A 22,482-nucleotide genomic window follows, 5' to 3' on the forward strand; every position below is an offset into this window, starting at 1 on the left:
TAGAAGAGGAAAGAATACTTCCAAATTCATTTTATAAAAGCAGCATTACCCTGATACCAAAACCAGAGAAGAAAATTACAAGAGAAGAAAAATACAGGTCAGTATCCCTAATGATCATAGATGCAAAAATCCTCAACAAAATATTAACAAACTGAGTACAACAATATAAAAGGACCATGATGAAGTAGGATTTTTTCCCAGTGTTTCAATGATGGTTTAACATCCATCAATCAATTGATGTGATAGACCACATTGACAAAATAAAGGATAAAAATCATATAATACTTGGGACACCTGGGTGGCACAAATGGTTAAGCGTCCAACTTTGGCTCAGGTCATGATCTCTCGGTTTGAGGGTTCGAGTTCCATGTCAGGCTCTTTGCTGACAGCTCAGTCTGCTTTGATTCTGTGTCTCCCTCTCTCTCTCTCTCTCTCTCTCTCTCTGCCCCTCTCCTGCTCACTCTCTGTTTCTCTCTAAAAAATAAATAAACATTAAAAAATCATACAATCCTCTCAACAGATGCAGAAAAAGCATTTGACAAAATGTAATATCCATTCATGATGGAAATTCTGAACAACATGGATATAGAGGAGATGTATCTGAATATAATAACACAGGTGATAAGCCCACAGCTAACATCATACTCAATGGTAAAAAACTGGAAGCTTTCCATCTAAGACTTGGAACAAGACAAGGATGCCTACCTTACCACTTTTATTTAACAAAATACTGGAAGTCCTAACCAGAGCAATTAGAAAGGAAAAAGATAAGTCACCCAAATCAGAAAAGAAGTAAAACTGTCTGTTTGCAGATGACATGTTATTATATATAATAAACCCTAAAGGCTACACCAAAAAAAAAAAAAATGTTAAAACTAAGAAACAAATTAGTAAAGTTGCAGGCTACAAAATCAATATGTATAAATCAGTTGCATTTCTATACACTAATGAACTATTAGAGAAATTAAGAAAACAATCTCATTTACAATTGCGTCAAAAAGAATAAGATACCTAGGAATAAAATTAACGAAGGAAGTGAAAGTCCTATACACTGAAAACTACACGACATTGATGAAAGAAATTGAAGACACAAATAAATGGAAAGATATTTCATGATCATGGATTGAAATAATATTGTTACAATGTCCGTATTCCCAAAACAATCTACCTATTCAGTGCAATTCCTATCAAAATTCCAGTGGCATTTTTTACAGAAATAGAACAATCATTCTTTTTTTTTTTTTTTTTTTTTTGGGACAGAGAGAGACAGAGCATGAACGGGGGAGGGGCAGAGAGAGAGGGAGACACAGAATCAGAAGCAGGCTCCAGGCTCTGAGCCATCAGCCCAGGGCCTGACGCGGGGCTCGAACTCACGGACCGCGAGATCGTGACCTGGCTGAAGTCGGACGCTTAACCGACTGCGCCACCCAGGCGCCCCAGAACAATCATTCTTAATGGAAATGCAGAAAACCCCAAATATTGAAAGCATCTTGAGAAATGTGAACAAAGCTAGAGTCATCACACTTCCTAATCAACTGTATTACAAAGCTATAGTAATCAAAACAATATATCAAAAGCATAGAAACAGACATAGATCAGCTGAACAAAATAAAGTACCCATAAAAAAAACCCATGCATATGTAGTCCATTAATTTAGGACGAAGGAGCCAAGAAAATACAATGGGGAAAAGGATAGTGTCTTTAATAAATGGTGGGGAAACTGGACAGTTACATGAAAAAAGAATGACAATAGGACTACTATCCTATCTTAAACCATACACAAAAATCAACTCAATATAAAGTCTTGAATGTAAGACCTGAAACCATAAAACTCCTAGAATAAAACAGTGGATAAGCTTCTATACATCATTCTTAGGCAGTGCTTTTTTGGATTTGACTCCAAAAGCAAAGGCAACAAAAGCAAAAATAAATGGGACTACATCAACCTAAAAACCTATACAATAAAGGAAGTCATCAACAGAATGAAAAGGCAACCTATGGAACAGAAGAAAATATTCACAAATTATATATCCAGTAAGGGGTTAATAATATCCAAAATATATAAAGAACTCATAGAACTTAGTACAAAAAAATCCAATTAAAAAATGGGCAAGGATGCTCAGTTGGTCAAGCATCTGACTCTTGATTTCAGCTCAGGTCATGATTCCAGGGTTGTGGGATCCAGCCCTTCATCAGGCTCCATGCTGAATGTGGAGCGTGCTTGGGATTCTCTCTATCTCCCTCTCCCTCTGCCTCTCTCCCCCACTTGTGCTTGCTCTCTCACTCTCCCTCTCTGTCAAAAAAAATAATAATAATAATAATAATGGGCAAAGGATCTGAATAAACATTTTTCCAAACAAGATCTAAATGGCCAACAGTTACATGAAAAGATACAAAGAATTGGAAATCAAAACTGCAATGCAATACCACTTTACTCACCTGCTAGAATGGCTATTATCAAAAAAAGATGAGATAACAAGATGTGCAGAAAAGGGAATGCTGTGTACTGTTGGTGGGAATGTAAATTGGTTCAGTCACTATGGAAAAGAGTATGGCAGTTGCTCAAAAAATTAAAAATAGAACTACCATATGATCTAGCAGTTCCATCTGGGTATTTATCCAAAGGAAAGGAAATCACTATCTTGAAAAGATGTCTGCACTCCCATGTTCATTGTAGCATTACTTACAGTAGCCAAGACCTAGAACAACCTGTGTCTATTGACAGATGAATGGATGAAGAAACTGTGGTATGTATATGCAATGGAATATTATTGAACGTAAAAATGAAAGAAATCCTGCTGCTTGCAGCAACATAGTTGGACCTGAGTACACTATGTCAAGGGAAATAAATCAGATGAAGAAAGACAAATAACTGTATTATCTTACATATATGTGGAATCTAAAAATAACCAAACTCATAAATACAGAGAACAGATTGGTGGTTGCCTGAGGCAGGCATTGCACAATGTGTGAAATGGAGGAAGGTAGTCAAAGACACAAACTTCCAATTATAAGATAAATGTAAGGGATGTAATGTTAGCATGGTGACTATAGTAAATACTGCTATATTGTATATTTGAAAGTTTCTAAGAAAGTAGATTGTAAGAGTTCTCATTACAAGAAAAAAATAGTAACTGTGTAGTGATGGTTGTTAATTAAGCTTATTGTATAATCCTTTCCCAATATATATACATATCACATCATTTTTGTACACCTAAAACTAATACAATGCTATTTGTCAATTATATTTCAATTAAAAGAATATGGAAAATTTAAAGTAAATAGCTATCATCTCTTGTCTTTGTGAACAGGACTCAAGAAAAAAAAAACAATAAAACATAAGACAAATTTAGGTTATTTCAGAGAGTGAAAGTAGTTAATAATCTCATTCATAGGAACAAGTTTTGGGAAAAGACTGTTATATGACTTAAAAATCTTAGTTTTAAAATTTTAGAAATAGACCAATCCCTTTGTTTTCAGCTGATGAAAATTAGATGTTACCAGGTGAAAGTAACACAGCCAGTTATTGAAAAAGCATGATTCCAACTCTCATATGAAATCCAGGCCTTCAACTCTTGATTCCTGTCTTCCAGTGCTTTTCCATTGTTTATATTTCTTATCTAACCACCTAGTTTAAAAGTGGCTTGGAAATTTACAGTAATCTTGAAAGACCTTTCTGCTTTCAGTTGCCCTTGTTTTTCAATGGATCTGTTAGCAGCTGAGCTCTCCAAACTCTCCCCACTGCCATTCATTTGTGAGAGACCTTATTTTACTTTAAAATTTACACTTTGCTAAGAAGCAATAGCTCAAATTTAAGTCTCCCTCAACTCTTGAGTGCTTTTTGTTTTAGACTTTTGAAAATATTACTGTGCTAGACATTTTTACATTTATCTCATTGAAATCTTAGAACTGTATGAGATACAAAGAAGCTAGAGAAAGACGATATTTTGGCCATTACTTCTTTAAATTGGCTAATATATTCTGATTTTATGTCAGTACATCTTTACAATCTAACACACTAGCTATTGTGAAAACCTCAGCCAGAATGCCTAATTTGTGTAACAATTGGTGAATCTCTAGCTGTAGTAATTTCATTCTAAAACAGTTGTTGCCATGTGAAATACAATGTTTGATCTCTGTTGTTGAATGTATTTAAACCAACCATTCATTGCAATTTAGTATTCATCCAGTTTCTCTTTCCTTTCAGGCCTGTATGTGGAATCAGAGGTAAAACTCTCATAATTAACCTGCCAGGTAGCAAGAAAGGATCTCAGGTAAGCCACCTTGAGATTTATATGGTTTAGTATAAAGTTTTAGCCAACTGCAAATTAGTCAACCAAAAAGCTGGAGCACTCCACAAGGCTGCCCTCACTTCTGACACCAGTTGCAACCTAGCATATTCCCAAAGCCACCCTCACTTTCGATAATTCACTAGAAAGACTCACAGAACTCACTGAAAGATGTTATGCTGGTGGATATAATTTATGACAGGGAAAGGATACAAATTAAAGTTAACCAAGAGTAAAAGAGAAGGACTAAATGCACACCTTCTATAATCCTCTCCCTGTAGAGTCATGAAAGCATTATTCTTTTGGCATCAGTGTACGGCAGCACAGGGAGCATTGCCAATCAGGGACCCGCCAAGCCTTTGGTGTTCAGAGTTTTACTGGGGCTCATCACATTCTGCCAATATGGCTGGCCTTTAGTCTCTAGCCCTTTCCAAAGTTATGCTGATTCCTTTAGCCCCCACCACTTTCCAGAGGCAAAACTGATACCCAAATGCCCAAAGCACCCATCATAAATCACATTGTTAATACTGTCTGGTGGCCAAAGCTCCAAGGCAAACAAAGACTCCTATCACATCCCAAAAACTGAGAACAAAGGCCACACTCTCTTGAGATAAGGTTAAGTCTTCATTACACAAGCTTCCCCCTGGCCTTTGGCTGAGGCTGTCTTATAGAAAATGATTGTATTTATCTGGCTGGGCATCTATATTTACTATAGCATTTATATTACAGATGCAACAACAGTATCAGTATGAATATGTCTAAAATTTGAAGAAGCCAGTATGAGAGATGAATTTGAGAAACAGCTAATCTATCCTCTAAAGCCATGACACACATTTTCATATTTTTGTACTAATATACTAAGTTTTCTACCTCAATCTGCTACTATTTGTATTATGTGATACTTTGAACAGAACTATTTACCACAGAAATTAGCTGACTTTTTCAAGCCAATCATTTTTCCATTGGTATTATATTTTGAGGGGGATTTAACCCAATTTCCCATTATATATGATCATCAATATCAGTATTCTAATCTTTCTAGCAACACCAGTTTTATAACATTTCACAGTAGGGTGGTAGATATAACCTGAAATATGAGCCAGAAGATACTGGCACACTACTGGAGTCCTACACAGATATTAACAACCTAGTCCATCATCATATCATATGACCAAAATGTCTCCCAGAACTATGCTACTCAGGTTTACAGGCTTATCAGGTTCCCAGAGCAGGAGTAGTCTCAGCAACATAGGGCTTTACCCCTTCTGGCATCTATTACAACTGAGCTAAGAAACAGTATCCTCTTGTTCTAAGGATTTTGAGACACCAATATAATATTGGATCTCTTTCATTGCATAACCCATGTACTCATTCCTTTACCTCCAGTTACCATTCCTCCTTCTCTCCATTTATACTCGGACTTTTCGTATGAAAATCTTTGAATGAGACAGTTGATTTGGCCACTGTGCTGGTCCAAATTGCCACCAGTAATACTTATTTAGCAAGTGCCACCTGCTTAGTCCTTTTCCATTCATTTTAGGTAGGGTTACATAGTAGGTACAGAACTAGTGAGCAATCGCACACACCAGGCAATGTAACTGCATCCATTTTCAATCCCAATTTGTCCAGATGGAGTCAGGCATAATCTACCTCATCAGGCCCTTAGGAACTCTGACATAAAGACTTAAAGAGACAGTTTCTGCTTAGGAATCATCCTGCTTCTGGCACGCACAGTTGCAGCCCTGCTCCTGTCACCACAGCATCAGGTAGAAAAAAAGAAAGTTGATCTGATATGATAAAAGAAAAAGTATAGTCCTAAAGAAAAAATATAGTCTTACCAACATCACCCCCCAACCCTCTCTTCCCCAGAAAGGTAGAGGACTGTATTTAGTGGGGACCCTCCCTTGGCCTCCCTCATGTTGAATGTGACCACACACTAATGAGAGTATGTAAGCCATGCTCTTCCTTTTTTAGACAACAAATGTTTCCATTGCCCATTCAAATTTTCTATCAAATCATTGCTCTGAATATGAAAGTGTGTACCTTGGTCTAAAGAAATGTGACTCTACAGTCATTGGTACAATATTTTCTGCCCTAGTCCTTTCGTAGTACACTGAGCATTTGTATCTACCATTGGGTAAGCAAAGCCCAGTCCCGAGTAAATGTCTATTCCTGTTAGGACTCATTTGTAGCCTCCAGAGACTAGCAACATCAGTCCAACTTGCTAGCTATGTGTAGGACCTTCCCCTATGGAATCTGCCATATAGCTTTCTGCTGTCTTTTTTGTTAGCAGACAGAACAGTTCTTGTTGGCATTTTGTGCCTCAGAGGGTACAAGAGAAATTTATCAATTCAGCCCATCTCTGCATTGTTGCAGCCCCCCATTGTCCATTCATCTCATGGGCCCAGGTGCCATGTCAAGCGTGCATGCTCGGATATCTGCTCACGAGTTCCAGTTAACTTCCCATTCTGAAAGGGGGTTTTTCTGATGGGGATTAACGTATTCTACTTTAATATACCCCTTCTATTCCCGGAGTAATTTCCATGTCCTATACAGGCATCCCTTTGATAGACCAATTTTCCATTGCCCTTCTGCCTAACCATATGACCAAGCTCCTGGACACTTCCTATGAGTTGGTAAAAACCCAAACATAGGGGCAAACACCATGCAGTTCAGCCCATCGAGCTGATTTGTTTTTACCTTCTTCAATCAGAGTGGCGGCCTTCCAAACAGGATGCTGTCCCTTCACCTTGGAATTGCCATCCATAAACCAAGCAGCTCTTTGTTGATCAGTAGAAAGCTGTTTATAGGGCACCGCCCAAGTGGCCCAAGTGGCCATAGGATCCAGCAGCTCCTCAGGTGGTTCCGAAGTCGGCCCTAGGTGAAAAGAGGCTACCTGCTCGTGAGTACCTCCTTGCATTCTCCTGGTAGCATGATCCTATATGCACCATTTCCATTTTATTATGGAACTCTCCTGGGCATTGCCTTCCCATTAGAGCATTTCTCTACTATTACCTAAAACATTATGGATATTTCAGGTTTCAAGATAATTTTATGTTCTTCAGTCATAGGGTAGTCTCAATTATAAATCCAATAGCAAGCTAGTAAATGCCCCTCAAATGGCAATTTTCTGGTCCCAAATCCCAGCAGTTGTTTTTAGGTGGCATTCACAGGTTTTTGCTATAGACCTAGTTTGCACTCCACCAGGCCCCTGGACACTTCCTATCAGTTGGTAAAAACCCAAATAGGAGCAAACATGCAGTTCAGCCCATCAAGCTGATTTGTTTTTCCCTTCTTCAATTAATAACCTGTGTTGACTCAGGCAATCTTACTTGTTCCCACTTGACATGTACAATCTATGTTAGTGGAAGAGTGGATTTATATGCTTTGTTTTACAGTACTAGGTAGGGGAAGAATTATCCAGTCAAACATAATATTCATCCCCATAATACATTCCAGTGAAGGAGACTGACCACTTCATATAAAGTTCACTGTTCAGACATTCTAATTTTCATCCCAACTTTCACCATAATTCCATCAACTGTTGTATCTCTGTATAATTCCCGTCTAACTGTATCCCCTCATTAGAACTTCAACAGGTTTTAGAATCACAGTACGTGAGTAGTGCCATGTCAAGGAATCCTAGAAAAGGATCTCCCTCCCATGAGCATTTTATCCATTTGTGTGTATATGGCTTTGGATCTCTAGGCCTGGGTTGGACCAAGGGATTCAGACTCTTTGGTCTAGACTTTTATTGATTAGATTTGGGACCCTCACTTAAGGTGATTCAAGGTGAGGTTTCTTTTAGTTATCTATGCCTTCTAGCTTTTAAAATTCCTTCAAACTAGGGTAAATTTAGATTTGTTTAGGACCCTTTAATGTTGGGAGACCAGTGCTCCCCATCTGTCTGCTCAACCCATAATGGTGCTACATTAAGACCTTTCTTTTGCCTCCAACAGTGCTCACTTTATTCATCCATTTCTTAATAATCATTTAAGTATTTCTACCCTGACAGGACACGTCCCTTGTGTCTCCCATTTCTCTTTTCCCCATTCTCTAATGGATAAATCTAACTTTATTACTATTTATTCCTTCAGCGTAACATTTTTCTTTGGAAGCAGCTCAGGGGCTAGCAGCTATATGTCAGATAAGCCAGAATCTAAGCTTGGTGCAACCTTAGGATCCACCCCTACGTTCTCCATTTTGTTTTAGTTAGTACAGATATAACAATAGCCAAGAGATTGTATATTTACCTTGTTAATCTATGCATCCAATACAACTCCTTAAAAGTTGCATCTTTCATTTCAAAATTCCATTGCTAACTTTTATCTCCAATAACTAATCATAGCACAGTTACAATTGCATACTGTGCATGATCCTGTGTTTATCCAGGCTCTAAAGATTCATCATCCCCACCCTCTTCCGTTCTCTTCCCAGATCATGCTTCATGATCACATGAGTCAGGATCTTTCTATTGAGTTTCATTTCTAACACCAACTGTAAGGAGTTTGGGCCAACTGCAAAAGTTAGCCAGCTATAAATGTGGAGCACTCCACGAGACTCCCCTCACTTCTGGCACCATAAAACTACCCTCAATTTTAATAATTCACTAGAAGCACTCACAGAACTCATTGAAAGCTGCTAAACTCAAAGTTATGGTGTATTACAGGGAAAGAATACAGATTGAAATCAACCAAGAGAAGTAGCATATAGGGCAAACTCTGAGAGGTTCCTCAAATGAGGAACTTCTGTTCATCCTCTCCCATGGAGTCAGGGATAGCATTACCTCTTCTTGGCCATAATATGAGACAGTACACACAGAATATCACTAAGTAGGCACACTCACCTTTGTCTTTGATGTCCAGAGTTTTTACTGGGACTTGATCACATATTACCCATATGGTTGACCTTTAGTCTAACCCTTCCCAGAGGAAAAACTGTCTTTAGTCTCCGGTTTCTTCCAGAGGCCAAACTGACCCCATGTTTCCCTAAATCCTCATAATAATCCACATTATTAGATTGTCCAGTGGGCAGATCACCCAGGCAATCAGTGACATTCCTTTTAGGCGAGACCAGGAACAAGAGTTCACCTCCCAAAAGCTGAGAGTAAAGGCCAGACCTCTCGTTAGTCAAGGTTAAATTCTTTGCCATATAATCTTTATCTCTAAGGTGATTGAACCATACAAAGAGAAGTCAAAAGATTAGGCACCCTTACAGATATTCCCATAACCCTCTGTAAATTTTAAGATATTTCTTTATATCTTAGATATTAAGGTAAGTTATTTTAAAAGAGAAAAACCTCTGTCCAGATACATTCCCCAGACATATCTGGCCCTATGTTCTGGTTTTAAAGTTCTACCTATTCTCTTTTGGTGATACATTACAGGTAACAGTGGACACTTGAGCAGGAGACTATAGTGATTTTTATGCAGTGCTCTGTACAAACTCATATCTATTTTTCAATATTGCACAATGTTGCCTAGCTGTATTTTATGATGGTAGTCAGAACATTAGCTCTCCAAATAAATTAAGTCAGTCCTCAATTGGTTCGTTAATTCTGGTACCCTGCTCTAACTAGAAAGGTGAAAACTGTTTCCTGCCTTTCTCATAATGCCTCTTTAAGACCCAAAGTTGTATAGAAATTTTACTGTAAGAAAAATGTACTCTAGGCTTATACATTACTGTAGTTCTACAGCTTACAGAGAATACTTTAATATATACAGTGTTTACTTCATATTTCATATTACAAAGACAGTACCTTAAATATGATTTATTCTTAAGACTGACAGAAAGAAACATAGATCCAAAATCACAAATAAATGTGATTGCTATCATTTTATATGCCTGTAAAGGTGTTTTATCTTCATTTTTTTTTCTTCCTCTTGTATACAGGAATGCTTTCAGTTTATACTGCCAGCTCTACCTCATGCCATTGACCTTTTACGTGATGCCATTGTAAAAGTAAAGGAAGTGCATGATGAACTTGAAGATTTACCTTCCCCACCACCTCCTCTTTCCCCTCCTCCCACAACTAGCCCCCATAAGCAGACAGAAGACAAAGGGGTTCAATGTGAGGAAGAGGAAGAAGAGAAGAAAGACAGTGGTGTTGCTTCAACAGAGGATAGTTCTTCATCACATATAACTGCAGCAGCCATTGCTGCCAAGGTAAGCCCGCTGACAAAGACCCAAAGATCTAAAGGAACCACAGGTAAATGTACTGATTTCATCCCTCTTTCCGTCCCATTTTTTTCCTAAGTTCAGTACATCTTCAAGGCATCCTTAAAAAAGAACTAAGGTATTTATGACACTTCACAGCTATGTTCCCTCCATAATGTAGATAGACTCGTTGAAAGCACTGAAGTCTGTTCTCAGTTGTGAGGCATTAAAAATATTGCTGTTACCTATTGAAGTATAGCTGTAATGATAAACAATGTGACATTTTAAGACCTCTCCAGAAATGTCATTTTTGTGATCATATTAAATATATAATATTTTTATATTTAAAACATCAAATATTCACAAATTCATAAAGGAGCAGCAAACTGAAGGTAAGAGACCTTAGATAATTTTAAAATTAGTTGAGAAAGGTTAATAAAGATTTTTTTAAAGACAGAGTTTTTCAGCAATTAACACTTATTTAAATATTTCTTGACCCAAATTACCCAAGTACTACAGAGAGGAAATAAGATACAATGTATTTGCATTTTTTACTTAATAAAGTAATATTATTAGAATAGTACCAAAGTATTACAGATTCTCTGTGGGCAATTCTGGTAGTAAATAGAGTACCATGTGGTACTTGGATAAATTTAGTCACCTTAGTCATAGAACATCATCTACATTATTATTCATATTTAGTATAATCCACCCAATATGCTTTAAAATCTTCAGAAAGTAACATATCACTTCTGAGAATACTGATTGTTCATTGAAAGCATAAAGATTAAAAACCTAATCTTACTATATGAAGTAATTCCTAAAGTTTCAAGAGTCATCCAGGTATTTTGGTTATGAACATAACTTGAGGGGATTTTTGACAACACATAAATTGTAAAGGATCGTAGAGATCTTTTTAAGGTATCCTTTTACACCACCAGTAAGTGGTTCTTTCACTGAAGACCAAATGACTTTGTCTCCACATCTATTCAGTGGTCCATTAAGTCTTTACTTAAGACTAGTAAGTAGTTATGTTGTATGTGATTTTTGCTTTGTTTTGTTTCATTTTGTTTTTATGGAACTGATTAAATAGGTACATTTTTAAATCATTGTATCTTCTCTTTTACTCTTAATTAAAAGAGTAAAAAGTGCCGTCAATTTCCATCTTAAGAAAAAGCTTACAACATTTGAAGTCTAAGCTGATATTGTCATTCTACATTTGAGAATTTTTGGCATTTCATTGTTTCATTTGTTTTCACCTTTTCCTTTCCAGTCATTTTGCTTGTATAGTTTCATGTTTTCCTGTCACTGTTCTCATAGTTGTTATGTGTTGTGCATTAGAAGCATCCATTCTACACCAGTCCAGCTGTTATCATGGCACACGGTGAGCAGCCCATTCCTGGTCTCATCAATTATTCCCATCATGCAACAGACAGTACAGATGAACGGGTAAGACAATAGGCTTTTGCGTTAATGATTTTGCAAGCATACGGCCTACCTCCTATCCTTGGAGATAGGTATAACATTTTATGGAAGATGTGTTTTATTCTGAAGGATCTTCAGCATACTTTTTTCTAAAAGTGTAAGTGCCACTGAGCATATTCCATCAAGGAATTTAATAGAGTTTCTCCTGTACCTAAAATACTCTAATATCATTAAGATTCTGTCATATGTGAGAAAGAGCATTTATCACACAACCCCAAGAAATTCATTGCTCAGAAATTATTATTTTCCTTTAGTAATTTTATCAAATACCTTTAAATAAATTACCTGGCTCAATTAAGATAAGCCATTAAAAGGATCACTTTAAGTCTTAAAAATCCAAACAAATTGGTCAAACTAATATTTAATTAACCTCGCTTTTTGCCTCATGATTTTTCTCCTGATTTTCTTTTCCTTCATTATGTTCTCATTAATACCATTTAGAGATGTGAGTCTTGATACAATTTCTGAGATTACTAATCTTCAAATAAAAGCTTAGAAGGATACATTATCACTTGTTTTAGTCACTGTCTGTACGATAGTTTGTAAAAAGCTCCAGGCCAGAAAAGATTAAACTGTTAAGTATAGCTAACTATTAAAAAAAAAATTAAAATAAAAACCTTAAAAATTTTTTTAAAAATAAATAAATACAGTATAACTAAACAGTAATAATTTAGACCATGGATGTTCAAAAAAAATCTATCTCAGTCACTAATATGGATATAAAATGAGAGGGGGAAAAAACGAAGAAAATAAAAAGTAATAAAGTGAAATTTGGCTTAAAATCCTTAGGGAGATCCAATTAAAAATGGACAGAAGACATGAACAGACATTTATGGAACATTATTCAGCCATGAAAAAGAATGAAATCTTGCCATTTGCAGTGATGTGGATGGAGCTATAAAGTATAATCCTGAGTGAAATAAGTCAGAGAAAGACAAATACCATGTGATTTCACTCTCGTGTGAAATTCAGGAAACAAAACAAATGAACAAAAGAAAAAATAGAATTCTTTTGGCATTCGGGATTTCCCTGTGGTTGTGACAAAAAGATACCTGTGGGCTTAAGCAAGTGCTTGAAAGTGTACTCCTCCAGCAGTATGGTTTATCTGGTCCTATTAGTTGAATTCATTGGGCATATTGGTGGATGATCTCTCAAACTGTTAAAGAAGGGGCCTCCAGGTGGCTTAGTCAGTTAAGCGTCTGACTTCAGCTCAGGTCATGATTTTGCAGTTCATGAGTTCAAGCCCCACATTGGGCTCTGTGCTGACAGCTGGGAGCCTGGAGCCTCCTTTGGATTCTGTGTCTCCCTCTCTCTCTGCCCCTCCCGGCTCATGCTCTGTCTCTCTCTCAAAAATGAATAAACATTTTTAAAAACAATTTTTAATTTAAAACTTTTTAAAAAATATTTATTCTTGAGAGATAGAGAGAGACAGAGCATGAGCAAGGGAGGGGCAAAAAGAGAGAGACACACAAAATCTGAAGCAGGCTCCAGGCTCCGAGCTGTCAGCACAGATCTGATGCAGGGCTGGAACCCATGGACCTCCAGATCATGACCTGAGCCGTGGTTGGATGCCTAACCAACTGAGCAACCTAGGCTTCCCTTAATTTAAAACTGTCAATGAATAATTTTTAAAGTTAAAATCATAACTTTATTACAAATACTAAATGAATACATATCAATGGTGTTATTTCATTAATTAATTATTGAAGGAACCAGAAAGGTATTACAACTGGTTCACAGGAAAACTCAAAGGACACAAATATGTAAACATTAAGAACTAAATGAATGGAAATGAAATTTACAAATAGATGCAACACTTTAGTTGTTATCTGCAAATCAGCCCATTGCACTTCTCTTGTATAAAAGAATCATTTGGACAAAAACCAGTTACATCACTATTTTCTGCAAGTTTGAGTTATAAGATAGCTGAAAGACTGGACAGTGAACATAATCCAGAATGGTCCACTACACAGGACACCTAATATTTTTGTCCATTTTAAAGTATTTCACAATTTTTCTTGACCTGTGAAAGGAATACAAAGATGCATGGATGTTTACAAAAGAAAATAAAATTTTTACTCAAGACGTCCATGGATCTAATGTGCTTCTTTAAAAATGACTGTTGATTTTCTCAAAATTTCAATTAAAAACACCAACAAGTGCTTATAACACTGCTGTTGGTTGTAAAGGGGTGACTTGTTAGGATGCCAATTGTTTTTTTCTAGCATTGACCTTTGAGTAATATTGTGACCCAATTACGTATCTATGTGTTAGGAATAAGTAATGATTATTTGGGCTAATGTATGTTTTTATAAGTTTTACATTAAGCTAACTATTATTATCATAAAATAAGTAGAAAGCTATATTAAAATAAACTACAAAGACCTTTTTCATATTTGGGAAGCAATATGCATTGTGCTTTATGAAACAGCATGAATTTTGGCATCATATATTTTCAGATCCATCGGTTAGTAGCTCTATGACATTGGGTGTAGTGCTTCTCCTTTCTAAGCCCCAGTCTTCTCTAAAATAGGAAGAACAATGATATTAACATCATGATTACTTAATGACTAAGTTGTGAATATTCAAATAGGAAAATGGATATAAAAGCACTTAATTCAGTGTCTGAATAAAAGTAAGCATTCATTATTTTAGGGAGTCAACCACCTCACTGATACCAACTCAGCTTTCAGATGCTACTTACACATTTCTCTCTTCATACCTCCTCTTTCCTTTGCCCAGTTGAACAATCCTTTCTTTTTCCTTCTTATTCTACCTTTAGATATCATTTAAGGCCTAATAAGTGGTTCTTATATTTTTATAGGTGGTGACCTCCTTTGGAAATGTGATTACTATGGCCTCCCCTCTCCAAGGGGCTATGCACACAAATGTTGAGCTTAGTTGCAAGGCCTATCCCTTAGATTAAGTATTCTTGTGCCACAACAAACAACAGGTGTTGGTGAGGGTGTGGAAAAAGGGGAACCCTCTTGCACTGTCGCTGAGAGTGTGAACTAGTACAGCTACTCTGGAAAACAGTATGGAGGTTCCTCAAAAAGTTAAAAATAGAACTACCCTACAATCCATCAGTCTCACTACTCGGTATTTACCCAAAGATATAAAACTGCTGATTTGAAGGGATACATTCACTCCAATGTTTATAGCAGCATTATCTACAATAGCCACACTATGGAAACAGCTGAAATGTCCAATGACTGATGAATGGATAAAGTCGATGTGATATGTATGTGTGTATATATATTATGTGAAGCAAAACAAGTCAGAAAAAGACAAGTTTCATATGATTTCACTTGTAGAATTTAAGAAACAAAACAAACAAGCAAAGGGGAGGAAAAAGATGCAAACCAAGAACAGGCTCTTAAAACTATAGAGAACAAACTGATGTGAGTGGAGCAATGGGTTACATAGGTGAGGGGATGAAGGAGTGCATTTGTGATGAACACCGGTTGCTATATGGAACTGTTGAATCACTGTCTTGTACACCTGAAATTAATATTACACTGTATGTTAACTAATGAATTTAAATAAAAACTTAATAAAAATAAATAAAAATTCTAAAAAATTCTTGTGCCAGCTAAAGTCCAGCCTCCTCCCTAAAGCTTTTCATAGATCTAATCTATATTTATCTTTCCTTTCCTTTTGTATTACGTTCACTTACCAAATATTTATCTCGACACTAATATGCATATATCACTCTTGGATGCTGTGAGTTTTTACATGATTATATATGATTTGGGGCCTGCCCTTGAGGAACTCACAGTATAGTACAAGAGAATATATTCTTAAATGAACTAGTTTTATAAGTATATCATAACTGTTTAGTGTTCTCATGAGGTACAAAACTAGTCCAAATTTTATTCTAGAAAGTTCTATGAGATTTATCAGTGGCTATTTTGAAACTACTTGGCATGATGAATTCCCAGAGAACAATCTGGTCTAATCCACCATCATCTTTCATCTCAAGTTATTTCAGTGGCTAGTCTCATCAGTTCCACCTTTGCCTCTCTTCAGTTTACTCTTCCTCTCAAAGCCAAGTCCACTTTTTAAAGCATGAAGTAAATCATGTCACTTTTCTACTGGTAACTTTCAATGGATTCTTGTTCCATACAGAATAAAACTAAAACTCCTTGACTTGTTCTGCTAGATTCTACTTGATCTGGCTCTCTCCAACTTTTCTAGGCCTTTCTCTTAGCATTCTTCTCCCTTTCCTCATTGCTCACTAAGCTTCATCAAGCTTTTTCTTGCCCTGGGGAATGTTCTGTCTCCACTACCTAAAACGTTCTTAACCCCACTCTTTGCCTGGCTGACTTCTATTTATTTTTTATGTTTCATTGTAAGTATCTCTTTCTCATAGAAAGACCTGATCTGCCTCCTCTAGTCTAAATTATTCTTACAGTTACTTTCTCTTATAGCATCTAATACTTTTCCTTTATAGCACTTATCACAGTTTACAATTGTGTACTTATTCATGTGTTTGATACCTGTATATGTAGTCTCTAAGGTCCATAAGGACAAGTATCACATCTCTTAGTTTATATGATTGATCTATACAACATACAGCACAGCTTGGAACATATTATACACTGTATAAATATTTGTTAAATATGTTCCATGAGACTGTCCATTAACTAAGTTTACAAGACAGATATAAAAAACCAAGATATGGTTATCAATGCCCATGATGTGTAAGGACTCTTCCATGAAACAGATAATCAGCATATTCTTTCCCTGTAGTAAGCCAATATATTAAGTGACTATAGTAATGATGATGAGATAACTTTTTTTAAATTATTTTAATGTTTATTTTTTGAGAGAGAAAGATAGAGGTTGAGCAGGGGAGGGGCAGAGAGAGAGGTAGACACAGAATCCGAAGCAGGCTCCAGGCTCTGAGCTGGTGGCACAGAGCCTGATGTGGGGCTTGAACTCACGAACTGTGAGTGAGATCATGACCAGAGCTGACGTCAGACGCTTAACCAACTGAGCCACCCAGGCGCCCCAAGAAGGTAATTTTTTAATGCTATGTAGCAGATAGTATTTTAAGTGGTTTATATAAACTATCAGAAATTGATACTTAAATGCAGGTATCAGCAAGATAATACTTTTTATTTTCTTGGAACACAAGTTCATATGGCAAAACAAATTTTCATACAGACTCTGATTAATACCATTGAGAACAACAAAAATTCTGAATAATTTCAAACAACATGAGAATAATTTTAATAAGTATAAATAGTCCTTATAAAGAAATAAAATCATGAAGATTTAAAATTTTACATTTATAAAAAAATATGTTATAGTCGACCTCATGTTCACTAGACAAAATCATAAAGTGTGGCTTTTCTTTGTAAATATGAATCATAATTCTTTTGTATTTTTGTCATTAATTTTAATCTAAATGCAGGTCTTCACATTTATTCTTGTTAAATTTTGTTTTGCTACATGTATCTGATCAATCTAGCCTAAGAAGATCTTTTTTTAAATCGGTATCTGCCATATTACCTGTATTTTCTAGCTCCGTCACCGGCATATATGTTAATCATGCTTTCATTGAAGTTACTGATAGAACTTTTTTTAGGATAGGCCATTTTGCATGCTAACAGAAACCCTACTGGTTATTTGTATGTGTATATGTTAACCAGCTAACATATATGTCTCTTCTAGCCATCAAAACCCACTTTCTTTGTCTGTCTTGTCCACAGGAATTTTATGAATGACTTGTCAAATGCCTTACTGAACAGGATACACTAATTTGATAGTTCTGTGCCTTAGTAAAATTTTTATAACACTTAATCATAGCCACTAAAATAACATTATCAGAAGCTCTAGAAAGATACATGATATATATTTTCTGAAAATCTATTTTGTATTCATATGTAATCTATTTTTACTATAAATTCAGATCTTATATTGCATATTTGGATGTCTAGTTGGATTTTTAGAAAATACAACCTACCCAGAGCTCCTGGCTGGCTCAGGCACAGGAGCATGCAACCCTTGATCTCAGGGTTGTGAGTTTGAGCCCCATGTTGGGTATAGAGGTTACTAAAAGAATAAATAAAAACTTTAAAAACAACAAAAAAAGGAAAATACAGCCTACCTTGAAGGTCTTTAAACAGAAGTTACCAGGAAAGAAGGGTACACATGATGGAGCTAACCACCAAGCTGGACAGTGACTCTAAAAGCACTGCTACAGAGATTGACAAATTGTAGCTATGGAAGCCATAACCCTTCATACATGCCTGCTTTGGGAAAAACTAGCTCCGATTATTATAAATTTGCTCACTGCCTACCCAAAATTAAATCCAAACATCTTCCTATTGATTAGTTTTCTAACTTTTCTGTAAATTTAAACATTTTTTCAATACAAAATTTTAAGTGGTAAAAATAATGATTCAAGGGGCATTGTATACTCACTTATGAATTTCCTTGACATCAAAATACAAGTTTATGTGTTTATTCTATTAGTATTCTTACTGGCACTTTAAAAGACCACAGAGTTCAAAAAGAGAAGTGATACTTCGGTTACACGTTCTGAGTTTGATATTGTAACTCCATTTTTTCTTTTACAAGTATTCACCCAGTCAAATTAATAGACCAGAAAAACAACATAGATTGAAAGAATTAGCACGGTTCCTTAAAAAAAACTATGCATTCTCATTACAATTTCCCTTAAAGGGGAAAATTCTGTTGTTTAATAATCGACATTCAAAATTACATAGCATACCTGCAAAAGGTTTGAGATCAACTGGGACTAATTGTTTCCTCCATGCTCTCAGTTGCATAAGACAATAAGAATACAGATTATTCTCTAAAAGTGAAGGAATGTTATTTCCTTTGGAAGTGATTTGCCATTTCTTTTTCTCATTTGTGCTGACTTAACCCACTATAAATTCTGCTTACTCTAGGTGGATCCTCACTACTCCTTGGCAAGGCTTGGGTTCATCTCTTATTGACTCCTTCATACACATTGATGAATTGCAATTTTCAGAGCTTAACCTTTTTTCACCTCCTCCTTTTCCCCATTCTCTTCTCTTGCTTCTTGTTTTATTAAAATAAAGACCATCAAGGCTAAACATCTGTCCCTCTGCTTAAATTATTTTTTCTGAGTTAATTCTTCATTCTATTCCTTCTGTCTCAAAGAAAGCTTATAATTCTTAAAAGTTAGTGGCTGCTTCTACTTCTTTATTATTAAGGAAATAATTATTATCAAGACATTATTAAGTATGCAAGACATTGTGTTCATTCTTTTACTTCTCCCTAACTGTTGACTGTGTAGACCAGGTCTTAATTTTGAAATAATCCCTTTCGTGGATTTTATTAGTAAAAAATCTATAATTGTACAAAATACATGAATACATTCTTATTAAAAATGAAAAATGAAAAAAATAAAAATTAAACAGATGATTAACACCCATTTGAACTATCCCCTCATCTTTTTATTTGCTTTCATGCTGCCCCAGAAGTAATCACTTTTTTTAAAAATCAGAGGGTTACCTTTCAAAACTTTTTTATACTTTTCTATACAAACATAGTAAATACAATCCTAGTAGTTTCTAAGTGGTGTGTGTGTGTGTGTGTGTGTGTGTGTGTGTGTGTGTGTGTGAAATTAAGAAAGGAAGAGAGAAACTTGACAAACTGCTTCTAAAATACATATAGAATAAATGCAAAGGCCAAAAATAACCAAGATACTCTTGAATAAGGAAAAGAACCAAGTGGAAAGTCCTGCCTTATTAATATCAAGATTTAAAATGATGTAATTAAAGTACTGCATCATTGGTGTAAAATTTAACAGACCATTGAAACAGAATTTAAGCCCCCCCAAACACCAACACACATATGGGCACATATGATAGTTTGTACTACATACTAGTGGAAAAAGTCTTTTTTCAATAAATGATGCTGCCACAATAGGCTGTCCGTGTCAAAAAAAAAAAAAAATGTTGTTCACCTATCTCATAAAGTATACAAAAATCAATTCTAAGATTACTGGAGACCTAAATATGAAAGGCAAAACTATAAAACTTGTAGAATGTTATAGGACAACACTTTTTTTTATGCTGGATTAGGGAAGGATTCCTTTTAAAAATACTTGAAATAAAATTCACATAACATAAAATTCACCATTTTGACCATTTGAAAGTGTATAGTTCACTGACTTTTAGTACACTCACAGTGTTGTGCAACCATCAGCTCTATTTAATTCCAGGATATTTTATCACTTCCCCCCCATAAATCCCATACCAATTAAGCAGTCACTCCCCATAACTTCTTTCCCCACCTCTGGCAACTACTAATTTGCTTTCTATCTCTATGGGTTTGACTACTCTGGACATTACATACAAACGGAATCATATAATATGTGGCTTTTTATGTCTGGCTGGTTTTGCTTAACATCATGTTTTCAACGTTCATCTATGTTGTTGCATATATTAGCACTCCTTTTTATGGCTGCACAATATTCCATTATGTAGATATACTACATGTTATGTAGCCATTGATCAATTGATGGACATTTGGGTTGGTTCCACCTTTTGGTTATTAAAATAATGTTGGTATGAACATATGTGTACAAGTTTTTGTTTGAACACCACTTTTCAATTCTCTTGCATGTACACCTAGGAATAGAATTGTTGAGTCATGTGATAATTCTGTTTAACTTTTTGAGGAACTACACAAACTGTTGTCTACTGAGATCTATCATTTTACATACCCAGCAGTGGTGGATGAGGTTTCTAGTTGTTCTACATGCTCAACAACGTTTGTTATTTTCCTTAAAGAAGAAAAAAAAAAAAAAACTATAGCCATTGAGTGGGTGTGAAGTGGTATTTCATTGTGGTTTGGATTTGCATTTCTCTAATGACTAATGATGATGAGCAGCTTTTATTGTTGTTTATTGGCCATTTGTATATCTTTTTAGAAGACTGGTCTATTCAAGTCTTTTGCCTCTTTTAAAAAATGAGGTTGTTTTTAAAGACATCTGGGTGGCTCAGTCCATTAAGCTTCTGACTCCATGATCCGCGGTTTGTGTGTTTGAACTCCCCCGTGGGGCTCTGCACTGATGGTGTGGATCCTGCTTGGGATTCTGTCTTTCCCTCTCTCTGCCCCTCCCTGTTCATGCGCTCTGTCTCAAAATAAATAAATAAAAACTAAAAAAATGAGGTTGTTTTTAAATGGATTGTCTTCTGTTGTTGAGTTGTAAGTGTTCTTTACATATTTTGGGTACTAGACCATTAGCAGATCATTTGCAAATGTTTCCTCCCATTCTATACATCATCTTTTCTACTTTTATCAGTAATGCCCTTTTATACAAAGAAGTTTTTAATTTTGATGAAATCTTTTGTAAATTTTCTTTGTTTCCAATACTTTTGATAGCATATCTAAGAATCTATTACCAAATAGAAGGTAATGAATACTTATTCCTATGTTTTCTTCTAAGCATGTTTGTCATTTTAGCTCTTATATTTAGGGCTTTCATTGATTTTTAAATAATTTTTGTATGTGGTATGAGATAAGGATCCAACTTCATTTTTTTGAATGTGGATATCCAGTTGTTCTGACACAATTTATTGAAAAAACTATTCTTTCTATTAACCTTAAATGTAACAGAGTTTATTTCTGAACTCTGAATTCTATGCCATTGATTTATATGTTTATCCTTATGCCAGGATTACACTGTTTTGAATACTGTACCTTTTAAGTAAGTTTTCAAATGAGAAAGTGTGCATCCTCCAACTTTCTTTTTCAAGATTATTTTGGCTACAGGGAGACCTTAAGTTTCCATATGAATTTTGAGATGGGTTTTTCTATTTTTGCAAAAAAAAAAATCTGTTGGGATTTTTTAGGGTTCATATTGAATCTGGGGATCCCTTAAGGTAATATTGCCATGTTTACAATATACATCTTTCCATTTCTTTATGTCTTTTTTTTTTGTAATTTTCAGTGTACAAGTCCTGCACCTCCTTAATTAAATTTATTCCTTAATTTTTTATTCCCTTTGATGCTATTGTAAATGAGATTTCTTTTATTGAAATTTTAAAAAATTTTTCAGTGTTAGTGTACAAAAATACAACCAATTTTTGTGAGTTCCTCATGTATCCTGCAACTTTGCTGAATTTATTGGCTTTAATAGTTCTTTCTGTGGGTTAAAGGATTTTGTATGTATAACATTATGCCCTCTATGAAGAAGTTTTATTTCTTCTTCCCAATTTGGATAGCTTTTATTTCTTTTCTTGTCTAATTTCCCTGGCTAGAACTTCCAGTACAATGTTGAAAAGAAGTGGTGAATGAAGACATCCTTCATCTTGATCTTAGGAGGAAGCTTTCAGTCTTTTATCTAAAAGTAGGATATTAACTATGGGTTTTTCATAGATGCCCTTTATCAGATTGGGGAAGTTGCCTTCTATTTATATCTATTTTTCTGAATGTTTTTATCATGAAAGGGTGTTCAGTTTTGTCAAATGCTTTCTCTACATCAATTGAGATTATCTTGTGGATTTTTTTCCTTATTCTATTAATGTGTTGTAGTATACTGATT

At 35.4% G+C, this 22,482-nt stretch overlaps 1 protein-coding gene across 15 annotated transcripts in view; it reads left to right on the top strand.

Annotated features, from left to right (window-relative positions):
- The window catches only part of GPHN (gephyrin), a 633,256-nt gene that overhangs the window by 388,535 nt on the left and 222,239 nt on the right, over nt 1-22,482 (top strand). For 8 of the 15 annotated variants that reach the window (XM_058739364.1, XM_058739365.1, XM_058739368.1 and 5 more), the window contains 3 exons: nt 4,208-4,274; nt 10,182-10,454; nt 11,787-11,894. In XM_058739364.1, the coding sequence (XP_058595347.1) occupies nt 4,208-4,274; nt 10,182-10,454; nt 11,787-11,894 (448 nt within the window). The remainder of the gene's footprint in view (nt 1-4,207; nt 4,275-10,181; nt 10,455-11,786; nt 11,895-22,482) is intronic. The other 7 variants (XM_058739369.1, XM_058739376.1, XM_058739378.1 and 4 more) reach the window with 1 other exon arrangement.

The sequence above is a fragment of the Neofelis nebulosa genome, chromosome 7, assembly GCF_028018385.1.
Source record: "Neofelis nebulosa isolate mNeoNeb1 chromosome 7, mNeoNeb1.pri, whole genome shotgun sequence".
Classification (NCBI taxonomy): domain Eukaryota; kingdom Metazoa; phylum Chordata; class Mammalia; order Carnivora; family Felidae; genus Neofelis; species Neofelis nebulosa.